The sequence below is a fragment of the Ambystoma mexicanum genome, chromosome 6p, assembly GCF_040938575.1.
Source record: "Ambystoma mexicanum isolate Mex_15411 chromosome 6p, UKY_AmexF1_1, whole genome shotgun sequence".
Lineage (NCBI taxonomy): Eukaryota > Metazoa > Chordata > Amphibia > Caudata > Ambystomatidae > Ambystoma > Ambystoma mexicanum.
In genome coordinates this window covers 906,540,223-906,561,506 of record NC_090935.1, presented here as the reverse complement: position 1 = coordinate 906,561,506, position 21,284 = coordinate 906,540,223, and the positions used below count along the sequence as shown (strand labels likewise).

Here is a 21,284-nt window from a genome sequence, read left to right as displayed (position 1 = left end):
ACTTACATGCGTGGCCCTTGAGAGGATGAGGTATGATGACTGGGACCTCTCAGAGGAGGTAATTGAGGTGTTGCTGGCTGAATGCAGACCTTCTACAAGATCTCTGTATGCATGCAGGTGGAGAAGATTTGAGGCATGGTGCAAGGAACGCGAGATTGACCCTATCTCTTGCCTCACCAACACATTGATGGATTTCCTTCTGTCACTAGCCTTGTCAGGCCTTCAGGTTACCACAGTCAAAGGGTATTTGGCAGCCCTGTCTTTGTTCAAGAGGTCCCCAAACCAAGGTTCCTTCTTTACTATTGCGGTCATCGCCCAATTCCTGAAGGGAATTCTCAATACATTTCTGCCAACCCCTTTTGTCATCGAGAATGGGATCTTAATCTGGTATTGACCTACTTGATGCCGGTTTCGTTTGATCCTATGCACTCAAGGATTTCAGCAAAAGCTGACCCTGACCTCTGTTGGGGAGGAGCTAGCGCTTTGGCTAGCGCCTTCCTGCACCCCTCAAGCGCTCTACAATTAGGCAAGACTTCTAAGCACTATAGCACTGAGAAAGCTTTTTTCATTCAAAAATAATCCCACACATGCGTGGCTAGTCACTAAATAAAGATATTTAGGATTGAAATATAAGGTGCAAATAACTATTTAGATGGATGTATTTGTAAAACTGTTAAATTGTAGTTCGCTTTGCTTAAAGCACATGGTGAATGCAGCTTGTGCTAAAAATAGACTACAGGCATTGCATCACCGAGGTTAGCTCTCTGAGCACACGAAGTGGCTGAGCAGCTGTTCCTGTTCATCAAAAGCACATGCAGACTAAGAATAGGAGTGTACCGATTCAATGCACAACATACAGAATAATGAAATCAGGGTTAAGAGATTGTAGGACCACATACAAATATGAGCAAGATGTGTGGAGCATGAATAAAAATCAGTTATATGAAAGTTTAGTTTTTACTGGGGACTAGGCCTCAAAGTTTGAAAACAAATCTGCAGTGTCTGTCTGTATAAGGTATTAATATGTTAAGTAGCATGGCTGCCAGGAATTGCTGATGATGAAGAAAGGAAGACTTTGCAGAATCCTTTGAAAGGCAAGAAGGACAATTTTGGATGAGCTCTGCCGGTATCCAGTAACCAAGTCAAGAGTATTTAAGCTCCAAGCCCAGCATCAGTCTTCAGGACCTGGGAGCGGTTGAGGGACAGAATATACCGCTCTGGGCAGAGTTCTTTGCCAATCCTCATTTCTGTACAGATTAAATGTGTTATCTTTTGCAAGATAGACTCTTGGCCTTAATTCCCTGGAGGGGTGCATTTACTCTGGTGTGAGCTTGATCAGGGGTACCCCAATTTATTTAAGTGGTACAAGTATGGCCTACCTTTCACCTCTAACCAAAAGCTTCTCAGGGCTGCAAGTTCTTACCCCACAGTTTCTACAACAAAAAGGGACCTATTTGGATAGCAGTAGAGCAAGGGTTCTCTTCCATGTGTAAATGTGTTGAATCTGGGCTTCAAGCAGCTGCACAAACTAAGACATTCTACAGGTATTCATCCATATTTCCAGACAGGCCACTCAGACAGATCTTGTTAGGTCTTTCTGCCAAGAACACACGTATTTGTCATAATAATGTTCTACATCTAAGAAATCAAACTTTTCAAAGAGGTTGTCTGTTGTAGGAATTTCTCAAAGCGTGTTAATTCTCTAGATCCCCTTGTTAATGTATGATGCATTGCCCACTGCCTTAGTTGAAAGTATTGCAATCTGTCAGATTCGGGGACCCCAAAATATGTCTTATATTCCTGAAAGCTTCTCATGTTACCATCACGGTACAGGTCTCCCCAACTTGTGGCAACCTCCCTCTTTCCATCCTTTCAACCTATGCTTTCTCAACCCAGGCATAAATGAGGGATTACCTGACACTGATGTAAAAGGTGATAGAAATGGTGTAATTGCAGTCTTTCTTCCTACTTTATCTCATATTGTGAAAGTGGATCTGATAATGAGTATAATACACAAACTCTTCGGTCTAAAACTTGGGACATCCTGTCCTCTCTCTCTTCCTCTCCTCCTCCCTCTACTCCCTGCTCTCCCTCTGGGCCTTCTTCGGCCACCTCTCCTCCCTCCTTCTCTGCCTTTCCCCTGTTCTCGCAGGCGAGGTTTCTAGACAGGTCTGATCTATAAGTCTCGTCAAAACAGGTTCACCCCTGTTCCTCCAAAACCATCAAGGACCACATTGACACCATGGCTCCTGCTATGGCTGATTTCTGCAACCACTCCTTCGCCACTCGAGTCTTCCCCTTGCCCTGAAGCACTACCTTGTGCACCCTCTTCTTAAGAAACCGCCTGCCGACCCTTCCTTCCCGGCTAACTATCATCCAATCCCCATCACTCCTTTCCTGGGCAAACTCCTGGAAAAGCTTCCCATCTCCCAGCTTAATCCTCACTCTGAATCTGTTGGGTGTCTCCATGACCATCAGTCTGGCTTCAGAGCTTCCAGAAGCACGGAAACTGCTCTCCTGAACATCCGTGAAGACCTGCTCTACAACCTCAATTCCAACACCCCCTGTGTCCTCCTCTTACTTGATCTCTCTTCTGCCTTTGAGACGGTCAACCATGCCATCCTGCTCAACCGCCTCTGTGATAACCTGGGTATCACTGATCAGGCCTTGGCTTGGCTGACTGTCTTCCTCTCTGATCGACCCTCCCAGGTCCAACTTGGGTCCTTCCTCTCCCCTATCTCTATCTCTACCTGTGGTGCTCCCTGGGGGTCTAACCTTTCTCCCTGGCTGTTCAACCAATACCTGGCACTTCCTGCCCACCGCATTGCCACTCTCTGGCCCAACTTTCAGTGCTATGCGTATGACACTCAGCTCATTTTCAGGCTCCCTTGCGCCACCTCTTCTCCTTCTCTCATCTCTGACTGTCTGTCTGCCATCAAGTGTGGTGTGCCGCCAATTAGCTCTGCCTTAATGCCAGTAAGACCGAGATTCTCCTCATCGGGACACCTGCTCCCTCCTTTCCTGTTAATCCCTGGCCAGCCTCCCTTGGCCCTCTTCCTGTTCAGACCTGTGAGGCTAAAAACCTCAGTGTCATCTTCGACTCCACACTTTCCTTCTCACCTCACATCTCTGATGTCTCTAAGAAGTCACACTACCAGCTTCACCTCCTCAGAGGTATTCTTCCCTTCCTCTCTTTCCCCCAGAAGTTCACTGTCTCCAGAGCTTTGTGGTTCTCTTTAGGCTTGACTACTGCAACAGCCACTTTCTAAATCTGCCTGCCTCTACTCTCTGCCCTCTGCAACTCATTCAAAACAGCACAGCAAGACTTGTCCTTGGCCTCGAGCCCAGGGATCGTATCTTTCCAGGACTGAAATCTCTGCACTGGGTCCCAGTGGCGGCGAGGATTAAGTTCAAAACCCTCTGCATAGTCCACAAGGCCTTCTGCGGCCTGGGACCTCAATACCTTCAACTCTCTCTTGCTTAATATCTTCCTTCTCGAGCTATTCGCTCATCCGCCTCCAACTCCCTCAGGGTTAGTCGCTTCTCCAATCAGCAAGCTGGTGGTAGATCTTTCTTCTGCTGGGGCCTCCCTCTGGAACAGCCTCCCTGCCTCTCTGAAACTTAAGGAGAACCATCTCCGATTCCGGAAGCACCTCAAGACCTTCCTCCTTGCTTCTGTTTTCTCTCCGCCTCTCCCCTGCTGATCTTCTGGCTGAATCTGAAACTGCACTGGTTACCTGCTACCCTCTGATCTCGGCCCAGGTCCCCCCCCTGTCAGTTGCATCCCTGGCAACCCTGCACTTGGGGACTGTTTCTGTATCCCTACAGCCCCTACTAGCACTTGACACCTGATGTCTGCACTTACCCTTGCACTTGCCACCTGCTGGCAGCACTTTTATTTCTTGTCTTTATTTATTTTACTGGTGGTTTTAAAATAACATATAATATCTGGGCAGCCCATACGTCAGAATTCTCTAGGTCTGTAGAGTATTCGTTGTTGATTCATCATTTCTAACTCTGCCACACAGTTAAATAATAGCTTTTTCCTGTTTATCAAATCTACAATGGGATTAAAATGGGAAGCACCTCAAAAAGGAATAGGGATCAATGGAGAATGTTCATAATTAATATTGCTATTCTTCCCAACCATGATGTCTACACTGCTTTCCATCTGTGGAGATCCTGACTGATCTGAAGCTACGGATGTTTATTACTGCGTGATCCATAAATCTTGCTAATTGCCTATACCTCCAAGTATTTAATTGATTGTGCTGCCTATTTAAAAGACCATCTTTGCTCAAATGATTCTCTTTCATCCTTTGAAAGTGTGAAATTGAGGAATTTGAACTTAGCCAAATTTACCCCAAAACCTGAGAGTTCTGAAAAAAGCCACCTATCCCTGTAAGTGCCACATGCAGCAGGCACATGGCGACCCCATCCATGGCGCAACTCTCCACAACACAACATCACACATCCTGTGGGCCACACCCCACCCATCAATTGTCAGTACACCACGACAGTATCTCCGGCACACCACCCTACCATGTATGTACATCACACATCCACCCGCACTGTATGCATGACACAAGTATGTGTGCACCATGCCATGTCCCCCGCCATGTCCCTGACACAGCACTGTCACAAAGAAGATAAAGCATGAATCTCTGCCTCATAAATCCACACTCATCACTGACAACCTGCCTTTCCTGCTCCCTCAGGCACATCATCTGGCAATGAGGGGGCCCATCCAAGCACCTCAAGGGGCACCAGCCATCGACACCGACGAACACAACAGACCACCACCACCCAGGACACCACAGCCTCAACAGGCACAACTGCGACCCCACCGGTGCAACCAGTCCAGCCACCCCAGGCCCCACCGGTGCAACCAGTCCAGCCACCTAAGGCCCCACTGGTGCAACCAGTCCAGCCACCTCAGCCCCTACTTGTGCAACCAATCCAGCCTCCTTGGACCCCACTGGTGCAACTAATCCAGCCACCTCAAGCCCCGCAAGCTGCACCCACCCCGGCAGCACCAGCTGCAGCAGTGCTGCCACCACCACCGCAGCCACAAGGCCTTGCACATGCGTGCATTATAGAGGACACAACTGACAATGGTACAGTGGACATGGGGTATACCACCGACCACAGCATTGATTAGCCCCTGCTATTCAGCCCCATGAGCCTAATTAGCCCACAATGCCCACCCTTCCCCAGTGTGAGGGAAATTGACGGCAGACTCGGCCAAATGGAACAACGCCAGAATGCCCTGACAGGCCTGGTGAAGCAGCCTCCGACAAGTGGGAGATCTGCCAGGAAGTTCCGAAGGAGATTTTCTTCTTCTGGGCTACTCCCCAGGTGGACCTCTTGGTTGTCCATTGTAAACAGTAAGTGCAGCGGGTTCTGCACCAGGGAATTTCCTCACCAGGTAGCCATGCGTGACGCCTTGACAGTTAAGTGGGACTTCGACCTGGTCTATGCGTTCCTGACGATCCCTGTCATTCTGTTGGTTCTCTGGAGACTGCCTCTGTTCAGGTCCATGGTGATCTTGATTGCTGTGGACTGGGCACGGAGAAAGTGGTACCCGGAGTTGCTGCACATGGCCATCTGCCCTCCCTGGTGTCTTCTGCAGAGAACAGACCTTCTCTCCCACTAGCGGGGGAGGTTCCTGCAGCCTGAACCTTCATGCCTGGCTGCTGAAAGGCTGAGGCACAGGGAGTTGGATTTATTAGAGGACGTTCTGGACATGCTCCTTTCAGCTAGAGGACACGCCATGCAGTTGGCAGAGGTTTTCGGCGTAATGCTGTTAGAGGGATCTGGACCCTTTTACCTCCTCCACATTCTATGTTTTTGAATTCCTTCTCCCTTTTGCCTGGACGAGCCTACAGATTGGTACATGAAGGGGTATCTTGCTGCCATTTCGGTCTTCAACATAACCCCTCAGCAGTGCTACTTTTTCACGATCCCCAGTCATTCAATTCCTAAAGGGCCTTTTCAATATGTTTTCCGCATGCCGGTTTGATGTTCTGGTGTGGAATTTAAATTTAGTTTTGACGTTACATTTTTTGTGAAAAATAATGTATTAATTTGAAATTACTGCAATCTGAATATGACACTGCACTTCATGATATCACCATCAAATGAACACAGTTGACTTCCCTGCAATAAAGCAAGTCAAAGTAGCCCCACGTCCCTCCCCACTCTTCAAAATGAAGTCTAGCATCGCAGTTGCAAGATAAGAAGAATCATGTCAAACCATGCAGTCCATATCTTCCTCTTCTAGGCATTGGATTATCTCAAATTCTGCTATTCCGCCCACTAAACTCTGCTATTAGTTTGCAGACTAACACCTTCTTGGTTCCATTATCCCAAACACGTTAATTGCTCTACGTCCGTGTTGGCATGAGTTATACATACACTATGAGGATAGGAACTTTATTTACAGCTCCCACTTCTGGTTATAACCCTCCCGACCATCTGTTAGGTCTGCCGTTAATTTCTCTAGCACTAAAACTGACCATATCTTAGCCCACCATAAGTTTATATGCAGCGCCTCACAGCCCCTCCATTTCACGGCTATGACCATTTTTGCTGCGAAGAGTAGCAGATTTATTGTTGTACACCCCTTGATGATTAGGGGGTATGTTTCCTCAGTAGGTATACCCAATGGCGCCAGCCCCAGGTCAAATGGGAAGGTGCGTCTAAGTTTTTTAGATACGTATGATAAAAGCGCTTCCTAGAAAGGTGTGATCTTGAGACACTTCCACCATATATGAATGAAGGTTCCCTCGACCCGCGCACTCCCGCCACCATTTCCCCTGGTTCTTGGGATTCATTTTTTCGACATCTTTGCCGTTGTTGGGTCTCATCACGCGACTACTTTCTATGCTGTCTCCTTCATTTGTACTGTAGTAGATCCTCAGCCATATGCCCTTGTTAGGCAGAATCCTGTGCGGTTCCCTTAGGGAACACTGCAAAAAGATTAAGACTACAGGAGTAGCAGTAAACCCAATTGGTAGCAGTCTGCACCACCCAGATTTACCTGGTAGCTATGGCTGAGCTGTCAGACTTCCCTCAAGAAGAGTAGGGCAGTATATAGAGTATACACAATAGGGCTAAAAACACAGTAGAGCAAACAAACACTGACCAGAGCTTTGTATAAAAAGTATATAATGATTTATTTAAAACACACTTTAGGCAATATACTAGCACTCTAAATCAAAAGCAAGTTAAAACAGTCAGGTAAAGTATACACACCTCCCTTGATAACTATCAGACAAATCAGAGTTAAAACACCACGATATGTTAAAACAGATGTGAGCGCGTAACCTGATGGCACTCCAATAGTTCAGTTAAAGGGAGAGAAAAAGGCAGAGCATAGAAATAAAACAGGTCCCAACACTTTTAGGCGTTCTCAGCAAGGGAATAAAGGCAGTATATACTGTAGAGCCAAAGTTCATAGGCTAGGCCCATTTTAAATGGAGCAAAGCGAAATGTGCCCAGGATCACACGGTTTAAAATGCACTAAAAGTCTTTGCAGAATGTTCAAAATAGGTTGGGGCGATTCAAGAAGGTAAAGTTAGAAGGTCTGGGGCCAACCCAGTTGGAAAGCCAAGGATTTAAGGGTCACCTTGGGCAAACCGAAGAAAGGGAGGCCAAGCAGGACACCGTACCTTAAAGAGAGAGGAAGCTCCAGCGGTGGCAGTTGTTCCTGGCAGTGGTTGCAGTTCGTTGTTTCGACCAGGGGGAGAGAGGATCTCGTCGAGGAGGAAACATGGAGTCGTTGCACTGCACAGGGATGAAACCAGCCGCGGAGTTCTTCGGTAAAAGGTGCGTTCCTTTTATTCGCGGTCAAAGTGGTGAAGCTTGGCTATCCGGCCGCCAGGGTGCTTGGCACGGGCGATTCAACCAAGAGACGTCTTTGGAAGGCGAAAGGGGTGAACTGGTTGGTCCCACCAGCTCAGAGGAAGAAGACTCGTCCAGCAGAAGATCTTCTCTTGTCGTTGGGAAAGTGGTGAGTTCGTTGCAGCAGGGCTTCACCGGTGGTGTCGTCGTTGCAGATGGCTCAGCTTCTTCCCTCTTCGAATTCTTAGGTCCTGTGGCGACTTCTGAAATTCCAGTCCCAAAGGCCCTGCTTTTATGCAGAAAAACCCCCATTCAACCGCCTAGCTGTCACTCACCCATGCTAAGTGGTGAGCCGGGCGGCTCACCACTGGGCCAATCAGAATAGAGTGCGACTTGAGTTGCTAAGGCAACGCAGTCCAGGGTGCCTATACCCCTCCCCACACATCCTGTGGAACCCAGACAGAGTGGCACCATTTGGAGAGCTTCTGTGGAGAAGCCCGCCAAAAAGTGGAACAAAGGGCTCGACCTTGGTCAGAGTTACAGAGACAGAAACAAACGCCATTTTAGAAAAGCGTTCTGGTAAAAAGACCCAACCGTTGATTTAATATTAAATAAATAAACCAGCGGTATCTTTAACATTGCACCAAAAAGTGGTGCGTTTAAAATCAATGAGAAAATCCCATAGAGAATATTCCGGTGGAATATTTCGCGTGTTAACCACTGCCACCAGCCAGAAACTCGACAAGGGGGGACTGGACAGTTCCCCCTTGAAAACAGACCCAGGGGCAATATAATTAACCCTTTCCAGTACTTCCACAATATGATGGTTTGTACTGGTTCTGTTCACAATTTAGGACTAGTAAAGTCAACCAGTATCTGGCACTCCTTGCCCACCGCATCGCCGCCCTCTGCCCCAACTTTCAGTGCTATGCGGACGATACCCAGCTCATTTTCAGGCTACCCTCGGCCTCCTCCTCTCCCTCCCTCATCTCTGACTGTCTGTCTGCTATCCAGGATTGGTGTGCTGCCAATGACCTCTGCCTTAATGCTAGTAAGACTGAGATCCTACTCATCGGCACACCCACTCCCTCCTTCCCTGCAGCTCTCTGTCCGGCCTCTTGGCCCTCTTCCTGCTCCTACATGCAAGGCAAAAAACCTCGGGGTCATCTTCGACTCCACACTCTCCTTCTCTCCTCATATATCTGACGTCTCTAAGAAGTCACATTACCAGCTGCACCTCCTCAGAGGTATTCTTCCCTTCCTCTCCTTCCCCCAGAAGCTCACTGTCTCCCGAGCCCTGGTTCTCTCGAAGCTGGACTACTGTAACAGCCTCTATCTTAATCTGCCTGCCTCCACTCTCCGCCCTCTGCAACTCATCCAGAACAGAACTGCGAGACTTGTCCTTGGCCTCAAGCCCAGGGACCGTATCTCTCCAGGACTGAAATCTCTACACTGGCTCCCAGTGGCTGCGAGGATTAAGTTCAAAACCCTCTGCATTGTCCACAAGGCCTTCTGGGGCCTGGGGCCTAAATACCTTCAACTCTCTCTTGCTTAATATCTTCCTTCCCGAGCCCTACACTCATCCGTCTCCAACTCCCTCAGGGTCAGCCGCTTCTCGAAGCAACGAGCTGGGGGTAGATCTCTCTCCGCGGCAGGTGCCTCCCTCTGGAACAGCCTTCCTGCCTCCCTGAAACTTGAGGAGAACCATCCCCGGTTCCGGAAGCACCTCAAAACCTTCCTCTTCACTTCTGCTTTCGCTCTCCCTCTCCCCTGCTAAATTCTTCACGAAAACTGCACTGATTCTGCAACTGGGCCACTCTCACCGACCTCGGTCCTGGGCCCAGTCACTCTTCACTTGCACTGCCTCCCTGGCAACCCCTGCACTGCGGGACTGTCTCTGTATCACTTCAGCCCCCCCCCCCTCCCTCAGCACTTGTCTGCACTTACCTTGCACTTGCCACTAGCTGGCCCTATTTATTTATTATTTTATTTCTATTCTACTACTTGTACTGCACTTCCCCCCTCTCCCCCCTCCCCGTGCACTTTTTCCCTTCCCCCTACCCCTGCACTTGCGTGGTCTGAATGACACCTGGCCTAGTAGGATCGCTGTCTGTCTTCCCCTTGTTCCCCCCTCCCTGCCTCGTCGCGCCTTGAAACACTTGTGTATAGGCGCGTTACAAATGCCATATCATATCAATGGTGACTTTACATGCCCTGGGAGACAGTAGTCAGTCCCAGGGTATGGAGTCTGTTTGGGGGTCACTATGACACCCCTGTGTTACTGCACTGAGGGTGCTGTGTAACACATACACAAAAACAGATGCTACCCTATGGAGAAAGAAACCCCATATCCCATAAGCACATACAAAGTCAAAGACATACCTCAAATCATGCCTAAGAGTGGGAGGAAAAGAGTCTCACTCTTAGCAGGAGAAAAAAACAAACCCCAAAAATCCAGCAAAGCTGCTGGGGGACTCACCAGGTTTGGTTAATTAGCCTTATAAGAGAATTGTCCCTAACAGCCCTCACACTCTTTTTCAGTTATCGGTCTACCAGTATCAGTCTCACCAAGCCTCCGTGTAATCCCATTTATTTCTTCATTTAACAGTATGCAGTAAATGTTAAGAGATCAGTTCCTTTGTCATGGTGGACCCTACCGTAAATTGTTCAAATGCTGTCAACTGCCTTGTTGCAGCCTCCCTGATTGCTTTATTTAGAATCCACTGTCGTATTAGCTAATACTGGAAGCAATCTTGTTCTCTCAGGCGATAGTCTAGCTTGCATTTCAAGAAGGTCTTGAAAGTGCCATTTCTAAACATGTTAGCGATGCACCACTCTCAGTTGTGATGATTTTTACTGGTTCTCTGATTGAGCCCCTGCACATTCTTGTTCTTTAATACTTTTGACCCGTAAATGGATTTTCCTAGTTGCCATCACTTCCACTAGAAAGGCGAGTGAGCTACGGGCTCTGTCTGTTAATCCTCCCTACTTGGTTTTCTCCAAGGAGATGGCGACATTGAGAGTTAGACCCTCCTTCCTTCTGAAGGTGGTCTCAGATTTCCATCTCGCTCAAAAGATCCATCTACCAGTATTCTTCCTGAGGATGTGCTTGTTAACAGAGTGGTTCTAAACGACAATGTGGTATATGGCGTAGATGAAATCGACATAGATGTCGGTCAGATAGCCAGGATAGACTTGGTCCTCGACGAGATTGTCGAAGGAGCCGGGATTGACTTGGTCCTCGACGAGGTGGTTGATGGAGCAGATATAGTCCTCGATGAGATGGTCTTTGTCGAAGAGGAATTTGACCATCCGTGCACCGTCGACAGGCTCGTCGACAATGATGGTGTAGACAGAGGAGCTGTAGATGAGCAGCGCTTCTCCGAAGTGGAGTGCTAAGTTGATGAATAAGTTGTTCTCGTCTCATAGTAGTCACTGAGGTGACTGTAGGCATGGACGAAGACGTCAACTAAGCTGTCGACGAAGGAGCAGCTCAAGCATGCAACCTATGTCCCTTTTATGCCCTCTTCCCCAGGGAAGATTCTTTATGGGACCTCGACTTCTTTGATGAGGGAGTTTACTCAAAGAGTCTGCTGTGCCTGGCAGAAATGTAACTATGGAGGACAGAGGCCGAGTCAGGGGCCCCAACAACAACATCATCCAACCACGCCACTAACATCCCGTGCCGGTCCTTGCAGGTCTTGGACGAGATCGACTGGCACATGGTGGCTCTCCTCATGAAGAGCTTCAATTTACCCGTTCTTGAGGTTACAAGTCTAGCAGACCTTGAAAAGGCTTTTCTCACTCGTGTCTGCCATGATGATACCGGACACTTGAAGGCCTCTAATGTATGGAAGCAGGACAGCAACTCCAGAAGCGACAGAATGGGCAGAGTTTTCACACCAGCCTGCAAGAAAGGTGAAAAACCTATTTTTAACTTCTGCCAGTGAGGCTGCCACCTCCAATCTCGACCCTCCCTTAGAGCATACTAGTTGCATAATGTATTTTTTTTTACAAACTTTAGTTTATTTTCAAGAGCTCAAATTACAGACATACATATGAGAAACAATATACAGCTTTCTTTTTATCGCTCTTCCTTTCGGTTCTCATCTGAATCTGGTAGAGGCTCTTGAGTTTAACAGTTGTAACTACCCCCCCCCCCGCGCCCACTTTTGCCATTTAATCCTATCGGCGTTCGGTTGAACAGAAGCATCTTTACTTGAAACGTTTCCATACATTGTAGGGCTTGCTTGATCAAAGAATAGAAACCTTGCGAAGGTTCTTAGGTTTAAAGTATATTTGTTCCCTGTCCTCCATAAACTCGTGGAGGGGCATCCATGTATTCAGGTATTTTGGGTATGAGCCATATGCCTATGCTGTCATCTTTTCCATTGCTATCAATCCCCATAGTCTCACCCACCACATAGCCACCACCGGCCGTTATTTTTTTGTCACGCTTGTGTTAGATTAATTCTGGCCGCACTCAGCATATGGTTGATGAGGATAGCTCTATTCCCTGTGTTTGCATAACTTCCTTCTACTGCTTCCCCCAGCAAAACCACAGAGTTGCATAATTCTTTGTCCCTACTCTATCTTTTCTGTTCAAACCAGCATGTCGCCGTTCATCCTCCATCGCCCCTTAGTAGTCCGATCTACTTCCTTTATTCTGAACTTGTTTAACGTGTCCTGCCATTACATCCAGGGAGACCCCCTTGCTGTGCAGGCTCACTCCTCAAGGGCCAGGCTCTTAGGTGGTTTTTCAGACCCTTCGATCTGCCAAGAAAACGATTACATACTTGTACTTCGCAGTTCAGGGCCTAGGTAGATACAACAATCTGGCTGCTTCAGATCTCCCTTCCCAGACCCCAACACGCCACAATCTTCTTTGTTTTCTAGAGCCTCTGTACCCAAGTGTGCTAGGAATACCCCTATAAGACAGTGGGGTACATCAAACCCCCTCACCAGCCTTGCAACTGCCAGGTCAGTCTCTGATAACAGGCCTTCATGGGGCTGCAGGAGTAAAGAAGGTTTCCAGTCTGTATCTCCCTCCCTCTGCCATCTTCCCTTCTGTTTGTTCTGACACTCTGTGATGGGGCTTGGTCCCTCCTTCTGTGGTCCCTCCAAAGTGTTCCCAATAACGGGCCTGCTGCTTGTTCCACCTTCAGTAGGCCCTTTACTGTCTGTGGGTCTCTGGTGCCATTATGAGGTCTACACACAGCTTAGTTGTCTGTTGCATGCTGGAGGGCCTCATGTCCCTCTTTTGATCATCACCCCACGTCTAGGGTTCGCCTGATCCTGCCGAGCCTGCTTTAATGAATGGCTTTAGTGTGGGTCCTCCCAGTGGGGACAGTACGACCGGTAGCTCCCTTCCAAATCTACGCCAACCCGTTACTCCGCCGCTTCCACTCCATATCTAATTTCTCCCACCTTGCCAGAAGGCGGCGATCTTCACGAAACGCCAGGCGGGTGCCGTGATGGCTTCCTGCTTTCCTCCCTCACCGGGTCTGGGCTGCGTTGCGTGAAGATCGCCAGGTCTTTTGACCTTCCTGCAACTCTCCCGGGGCTCAAGGGATACTCTGTCCTGTCTCTCCAGCGCAAACACATCCTGTTGGGCAAACAGGGCCTATCTCTCCCCGAAGCCAGGAGACAGCATTGCCCTCCACGTGTTCCTTGGCACCGTTGTCGTCCCGTTTCTTTCTTCCACCAAGTCTATGTTGCGCTGCAAGGCATCAGTCAGGTTCTCACCACCTTCTTGCCATACATCCCTCGTTGCGGGGGACCTAATGCCTCTTTTCTCCGCTATTGGAGTGTGGCCATCCGGCAAAGGGGGAAGGAGCTCCTTCAAATAGCCACCATCTTCTCTGCACACCATAATGGCCGCTGAAGCAATTCATTTTTACAGTGATTTATCCATTCCTCCTTTCTTAGTCTGGATTCCTCTCTTCCTTATGTTGTTCACATGGGACAAGGTATCATAGATGTTTGGAGTTATTTGACGCTGCCTCTTGCCATTTTCTGTATAATGTTTCTTTCTAAGTATTGGAATTCTCTTCTTAGAATTTGAACTTGCTTGGTGTCCCTTTGTTCTCTTAGTTGTAATTTTAATTAGGTTTTTTCTTAAGCTCAGAAACGATCTCTCCCGCCTCTCTAGATGAGCCCAAATACAGATAATCAAGGCAGATGACATTTTTTTAGAGCAGCTCAACTTTCAAGTATTAACCTATGCATTCTCCAGTAACTCTTGTGGTGGCTCAATTTGCATACAATTAAATATCTTCTAGAGAATAAAATTTGAAAGATGTCTCAAGTTGGTTTCATAAAGAGCATGTCAGGATATGTTTTCAGAGGCCCAGAAAGAATTGCTGGAGACCAGCAGTGCTCAGCGCAAGAAGCACTTTACAATCTGGAAAACAAGATGGAGCTTTTGAAAATCACTCAGTAGCAGCAAACGTACATGCTCTGGGGTTACCTGCAATAGTACGCTGAGTGAATCGTTCGGAGGGACTTTATATCCAAATTTGTCAGAGAGGATGGGGTGTTCTTCATAAAGAAGGCAGATATAGCCACAAGTTGTTCTTCTATGGGAATTTTTCCACACTTTGAAGAGAGGGGCGGGGGAGATATAGGAGCAGGGCAAGCTGTGTACCTTGGCAATATGTGTTCTCCCTAGTGCTCAGACTTTTTCTTTCTCATACGTCATCTCACAATGACCTATTCTCCTGTACAATCTATGTATTACTATCCTGATGTTGATAAAGGAAACACAAGGGGGGTATGGTGGAGTGGATGGATGTGTGGCATGGCAATTGACGAGAGCACAGCCAGACACGCTTTTTCATGTGTTGGAGCTCACTTTTCTGCTATTACACATGGTTGATCTTGTCATTCATGGAGTTTGGAAATCCTATGCATTTTGAAGAGAAGGGAATTATGTACTCACATTTTTATAATTGCTGTGGCGTTTAAATTTAGCTATTTGATTTGAACTTCCATTGTCCTCGATCTTTGGGTAGATAAGTGTTGGTCGATCGTTTCTAAGAGTAATTTCTGGCATATTGCTTTCCTTCAAAATCAGTGAGCATTTATAAGAATGTTTTAGGTATGCACTAGGTAAATCCTATTTGAAAAAGGGCCAGTTCACCCATAACTGAAGCCCTGCCCTACAAAGCACACAGTCAATGTTTGTTAACATGATTCACACAATTTTCCTCACTGCACTTTTCTTCTTTTGCACCATATATTGTAGCACAACCTTTTCTTGTTTTGCTTCCTTTGAAGTGCTCGCATCTTTTTCAGGAGTTGGAACCACAAGTTGGAGAACAGTTGTTACAGCTTTGGGATCGCATTCCAGTTGTCGAAAAAATCATAACTCATTGACACTCAGTACAACCGGATAAAAGGTTAGTATTTCTTGTCTGTTTTAGCAGGACCAATTAGTAATGTTGCTTACAATAAATTCTGCTTTTTAAGTATCTTTGCTGTGGCATTGTAGTGTCATATGTAGTTGAACACTGCCTTGTGTTTCAAGGTGAATCAGATACATAACCAAAAGAAAAATCTGGACTCCAAAATCTTTTCAATGCGGAAACACATAGAGGTCATGAAAAAGAAAGTAAGATCACTAGGAGGCTACATTTAGCTCACTTCTTAAGACACACAATTGGTACATTAAACCTAGAATGTGAAGACTTCCTTTGATTCCATATTTTTCAGTGTTCTTCGAAATGATCAGGCTTCAGCAACGGTGAAGAGTAATCTGATAGCATTAAAGATTATAAATAAATTGGTCACGTGTCTAGCAGAGGTTCCTGTGTCATCAGTATCTTTCTAGCCAGCTGAGACAACCCTTGTAGTAGATACTAATTTGGACTGCGGCCCTCATTCAATGCAACTGATATTGGCCACATGTTCTACGCCAAATTACCTATTCCCAATGTGTTAGAACCCAGCAACCAGGTGGTGTGGACCCTAATCTGATTACCATATCTGATTTAAATCAAGGCTTTTATGAATTATTGTACACGCAGTCAGGTTGCCATGCCCCTTTCCGTCTACATTTGTGTGGAAACTTGCCAGTTGCCTTTTTCCCACCTATGGTTGAGGATTACCAATGCCCTGCTTAAACTTCAGCGTTGCTGGTACTGTTGCCTTTCCCCACTGTTGTTTTTGCTAGCAACATTGTTTTTCCACTGCCTCTTCACAACCCTGTTTTTTGCTAGGTAATCATGTGTGCCAGCTCTGCTCTTCGTTTGTTTCGTACCAAAATCAATTTTCATTCCTACTCTTTCACCTGTTTGACCAGCAGCTACCTGGTGCAGGTGTTTGCCTGTCTGTGCAATTGTTTTATCTAGGTCACTCAAGAACCAGCTCTGTTATGCACTGAAGAGGTTTGATTTTCGCAGACAGTTCTTGACTTTATAATGATGATGACTATCCAAAAGATAAGTACTTCATCTTGGAGCTCAGGCTTGGTTTTTTGAACTCAGGGGAGTATCCAGCATGATAGTAATGAGGTGGCGAACTATGGCTAAACATTTCTGTTTTTTGGCGTTATCTGGTTCTGCAATGTGTGGACAAAGAAGGAGCAAGACCTAACCAACCAATCTCTTGGGCTCAAAGAAAGTCATGAGGCTATTCTGAACAATATGTGCCAGCATTTCCACTTTCAAAAACATGTTTATCTTAACTGAGCCAATAGTAGATCATAAGGCATCTCACATGGAAAAAAATACATCTACACATAGTGTGTTTATAATGTAGACATTCATAATCGGGACCATCAGAATACCACAACACTGCATGTTCCCCCCACTCAATACATATAATATGGATCGTCCTGCTGATTTTCAGACGTAAAGAGTGTATCGCTTTAGTGACTTCTCCCACTTGTATTTGAAGGAGCCCCTGGAATGTGGATCACAAGTCTGCGTGTGCGCAGGCCCTGGGCTGTCAATTTCATTATGAAGCTGAGTCAAGCACACATGCTCCTTCAGCTGCCTGCATGGGTATGGGGTGGATGCAAGATGATTGCGTAGTGGAAAAGGTTCTCCTGAAAGTGAGTGCCATATTATTGGTCCTGGCAACCTTTCTTCTGTTAATGTGAGGCAAGTTTGTTCAGTTACACACATACAAAGCAGTGCCCATGCACTACTTTAAAAAAAAAAGAGGTGGTGCGAGTACGCCTCCTCTCTCTAGGGAAACCATAGGCTTTGGAGAATGATCTCTAGCTGTCTGCAGCCCATCTAAACTAAGATAGCTAGCCTAAGATGAAAAATAATGTGTTGGCCCCCTGAGAAAGCATTTCAAAGTCTCCCACGAGCGATAGATGTGTCTGAAATTCTGGGAGGCGATATTTGCTTCGGCTCAAACTCAATTTTGATTGCCCCATACTGCACCAATACGACATGGTACCTTGGTCTTCTTGACATGTTCCTTTCCTAGCCCTGTTGCCTCCCATTTAATCCCATTTATTTATTTCATTTATAAGCGTGCAGAAACCAATAGGCATCGAGGCGCTGGTACAATGAACTAGTTACTTGCTGTTGATACATATAGATTTAGTCAGCAAAAAGAAGGTGGGTAGTGCGACGCAGCATAGTGTGGGGTGGGGTGGGATGGTTAGGCAAACAAGCAGGTTTTCAGGGATTTCCTAAAAGCCCAGTAGGACGGCTCCACTCTCAAGGAGGGCGGCAAGGAGTTCCATTGTTTGGCTGCAATGTATGGGAAGCTGGAGCCTCCTGCTTTTGTGTGTTTTACTTTTGGCTGCTGGATTCGATTTGCATATATAGATTTGGTGGGTCTCAAGAACTGCGTTTTTGTGATTTTCTGGGAGAGGTAGGGAGGTGCTGTGCTGTACAGGCATTTGTGAGTGATGGACATGCATTTGTGAGTGATGGACATGGCTTTGAAGATGATCTGCTCACCGACGGGCAGCCATTGGGCTGCTTTCCTGGCACCAGCGATGTGAGCCCATTTGGGAATGTTGAGGGCTGCTCACAGAGCTTTGTTTTGGATGATTTTAAGTTTTAGTAAGTTTTGAGATTAGGTTCCTGCGAATAGGACATTGCAGTAGTCCAATCTAGCGCCAACCACAGTGTCTGTTATGGTCAGGCAGCTGTCGGTGGATAGGAAGGGTCTAGAAGCATTTATCAGCTTGGACGTGTAGGCCACAGAGGAGGAGATTACGTTCACTTGGTGGGTCATAGATAGGGTGGCGTATAGGTGAACCCTTACTGGTTTAACTGAAGTAAAGATGCAGGATCATGGTGCCACCAATTTTGAAGGCTGTGTATTGGTGTTCGAGCTTGTTGAGCACTGTGGGTAGACCAATCAGCAGGATTTCTGTTTTATTCCCATTTAGGCATAGGCGGTTGTCTGCCATCCATAATTGGATGGTATTGTAGGCGTGGTGTAGGGTGTTTGCATCATCTTTGTAGTTGCCATAGAGGGGTAGGAGGATTTGTGTATTGTCAGCATAGTTGGTGTATGCTATGCTGAGGGAGTCGAGGATGTCAAAGAGTGGTCTGGTGAAAATGTTGTATAGAGTAGGTGATATACACGAACCTTGGGCGACCCCGCAGAGGTTGGGTGCTGAAGGATCATTGACATTGTTGGCTAACAATTTCATGACCCTTCCTTCTAAGAAGGAGGTGATCTAGGCTGTGGCTTCTTTGGAGAAGTTGGCTGAGGTGGTGAGGTGGTGGCAGAGGATTTTGTGATCTACCAGGTCAAACGCTGCTGACAGATCGTGGAGGAGTAGGAGTGCTAGCTTCCCTAGGTCTCTGAGGTGATCTATTTGGTTTTTTAAATCCTGTCACACAGATTATGTAGCATGACCTGGGTGGAAGCCCGATTGGAGCATTCCTAGAATGTGATTGGTTTCCGGGTAGTTTTGGATCTGTAGATAAGCGGCTCTATCTAGGATTTTGAGAAGGAATGGGATGGAGGTGATAGGTTGGTAGTTATTGGAGGCTGTGGGGTCCAGTGATGGCTTTTGTAGGAGTGGGAGAACCCAGGCTTCTTTGAGGCTAGTGGGCCCTATACCTGTGGCAAAGGAGTTGTTGATGAAGGCGGTGATGAGGGGTGCTTGTGCCGCGGTGCAGTCCTTGATGGTGGTGGCCGGGCATACATCACCTTGGATGGTTTAAGGCTTTTTGGGATGACCAGGACTTCTGGCTCCGTGACTGGCTGGAAGTGAAATTGCGGGAAAGTTGATATGGAAGTGGATTGAGCTGCAAGGGGTGGGGTGACTAGTTTTGCGTGGACTTTTTGTTGTATCGTGACCAGTTTATTGATTATTGCATTATGGATATTTAAGCACCAGGTTGTGTCCTTGATGAAGGGGGGAAAAGGGGGTAGTGGGGGTTTCGAGCTCTGAGGATGGTGAAATTTCCTTTGAGTTTGATTTCGCATTGGCTATTCTGAAGTTGAATGTGGTGGATTTGGCAGAGATGGTGGCCTGTTTGTAGGCTTTGGAGGCTGAGAGGAACTTTAGTTTGGTGGCATCTGAGGTTTCTTTTTTTTCAGCACGATTCTGCTGTATGCTTTTTGTCTCAGAGAACTTGTAGGTCAGAGGTATACCATGAGTTCAGTTGTCTAACTGGTTTAGCCTTTCGTTGGGTAAGGGGGGGCAGCTGTGTCTACTGCTGATTTTGACATGGTGGTGTAGAGATCTGCCAAGAGATTTGGGTCCTTCATGAGGGTTGGTTCCAGTGTTAGTATGGGCAGCGGTGGCATGATATGGTCTTTGGTGAGCTTATGTGAGCTGCGGATTAGGGATTTGGGTAGAATATTAGTAGTGGTTTTGGTGAGGTGAGGTGAGAGATGGCAAAGGTGATAATGTGGTGGCCTGTACAAGGGCAAGGGGGGATTGGATTCGATGGTGATCTGGCAGTTGAGGACCGTAATCCAGTCCTGGGTGCAACCCTTTGAGTGGGTAGGAGCACCGACCTGTTGACAGAAGTTCAGTGCTTTCAGGGAGTTGGATATGGAGGTGAGTGGGAGGTCAGAGGGGTCGTTAAGGCCTAGGTTGAGGGCGCCAAGGATGATTATCTGAGTAGGGCAGACACTGCCATCTGACTCTGAACTGCTTCAACCTTTGTGTTTGGTTGCTGAGAGGATGAGATATAAAGAGTGGGACTTGTCTGATGAGTTCATGGATGTTCTCCAGTTTGGCCATGAAGCCAACAACCAAGTCTATCCACGCCTGCGGGTGATATAATTGTTCAAGTTGTTGCCTGGATGAAGCTCTGGATCAGTTATCTTGCTCAACCCTGTGCTTTATTTCCTGCTTGCTTTGGCCTAGGATGCCCTTACGGTTGCACTAGGTAAAGGATACTTAGATGCCTTACAGGTCTTAAGGAAGACACCGAACAGGGTGCTTTGTTTTTCACTCCTCACTGTTGTCCAGTATTTTTTATGTATTAAAAATGAGTGTGGGTAATGGCCACCAGGGGGCACACCGATGGAGGAAGTGTGAGCGCGCTCGCCCCCCGTTTTGGGCCTGAAACGTGGTGAAAGCCCCCATTTCTTCCCCCCGGGGGATGCAATGTCCATATTACGGGGTGGATGAAGTTCCCCTGCCAGTGTGGGTCGAAAAACAGTGTAAATTGGAATTGTTTTGGCAGAGTTCGGCCCTGCAGCGTCAGAAGCTTGAAAACAAAAATAATTTCTCCAGTCTGAGACATACGGTGATGACGCACAGCGCGGTCTGCTTACATGCCCAGGGGCCCCACTGGACGGCCTAACAGCATATAGGTAAAGGGCTTTGGAGACATGCGGTGCGGCAAACACCCCCTATGCCCCCGATCCCCGGACTTGACAGGAGGGTTTAGACCCCTCCTGGGACCAATTGAGACCGGTGGCCCCTGCACAGTCACGCGGCGGACCCCATTTGATGACCGGTACCTGCTGCGCGGCCCGTTGCTCACCTGAGAGGGGACGGGACGGCTGATCACGCAGGCGGCACCAGGGAGATACTTTGTGAGTTCTTGGATCGTGCACCAGAGACTAGTGACAGGCCTGGACAGCCGAGTATGCTGTATACAGTGGAGGGTCCCCCTGGCAGCCGCAGGGGGAAGAAGGAATGCTCAGACAGCAGTTGTGAAGGGAGGTGTGGGCCCCTTACTCAGGGACATGTGCCTGCCACTCCGCCTTTCTATAATAGCTGAAGTGGATGTCCCAGTGATGATGGCAAGGGAGGCATTTAACCTGCATAAAGAAGTTTGGATACAGCAGTGGAGCACCCCTTTTGATGCATAGTGGAAGTGAATCCATGGGGAGAGAGTAGATGGGCAAATTGCATGGACCTTATTAATATGACTCGGTCTGAGGGGTGCTCTACCTCCACCACTCGTTAGCTATCGAAATGGATGTTTCCACCCACCACGAGGGGTAGCCGAGAAGTCACAGCGGCACAAGAAACTTGAGACAGGATTTAT

At 47.4% G+C, this 21,284-nt stretch overlaps 1 protein-coding gene across 3 annotated transcripts in view; it reads left to right on the top strand.

Annotated features, from left to right (window-relative positions):
• YTHDC2 (YTH N6-methyladenosine RNA binding protein C2) overlaps positions 1-21,284 on the top strand; it is a 2,707,399-nt gene that overhangs the window by 2,583,401 nt on the left and 102,714 nt on the right. The window contains exon 30 of one of the 3 annotated variants that reach the window (XM_069625523.1): positions 15,142-15,245. The exons of 1 other annotated variant lie outside the window; for it this stretch is intronic. In XM_069625523.1, coding sequence (XP_069481624.1) covers positions 15,142-15,222 — 81 coding nt within the window. In that variant the 3' untranslated portion in view covers positions 15,223-15,245. Of the gene's footprint in view, positions 1-15,123; positions 15,246-21,284 lie in introns of all 3 variants that reach the window. One more of the 3 variants, XM_069625522.1, reaches the window with a different exon arrangement.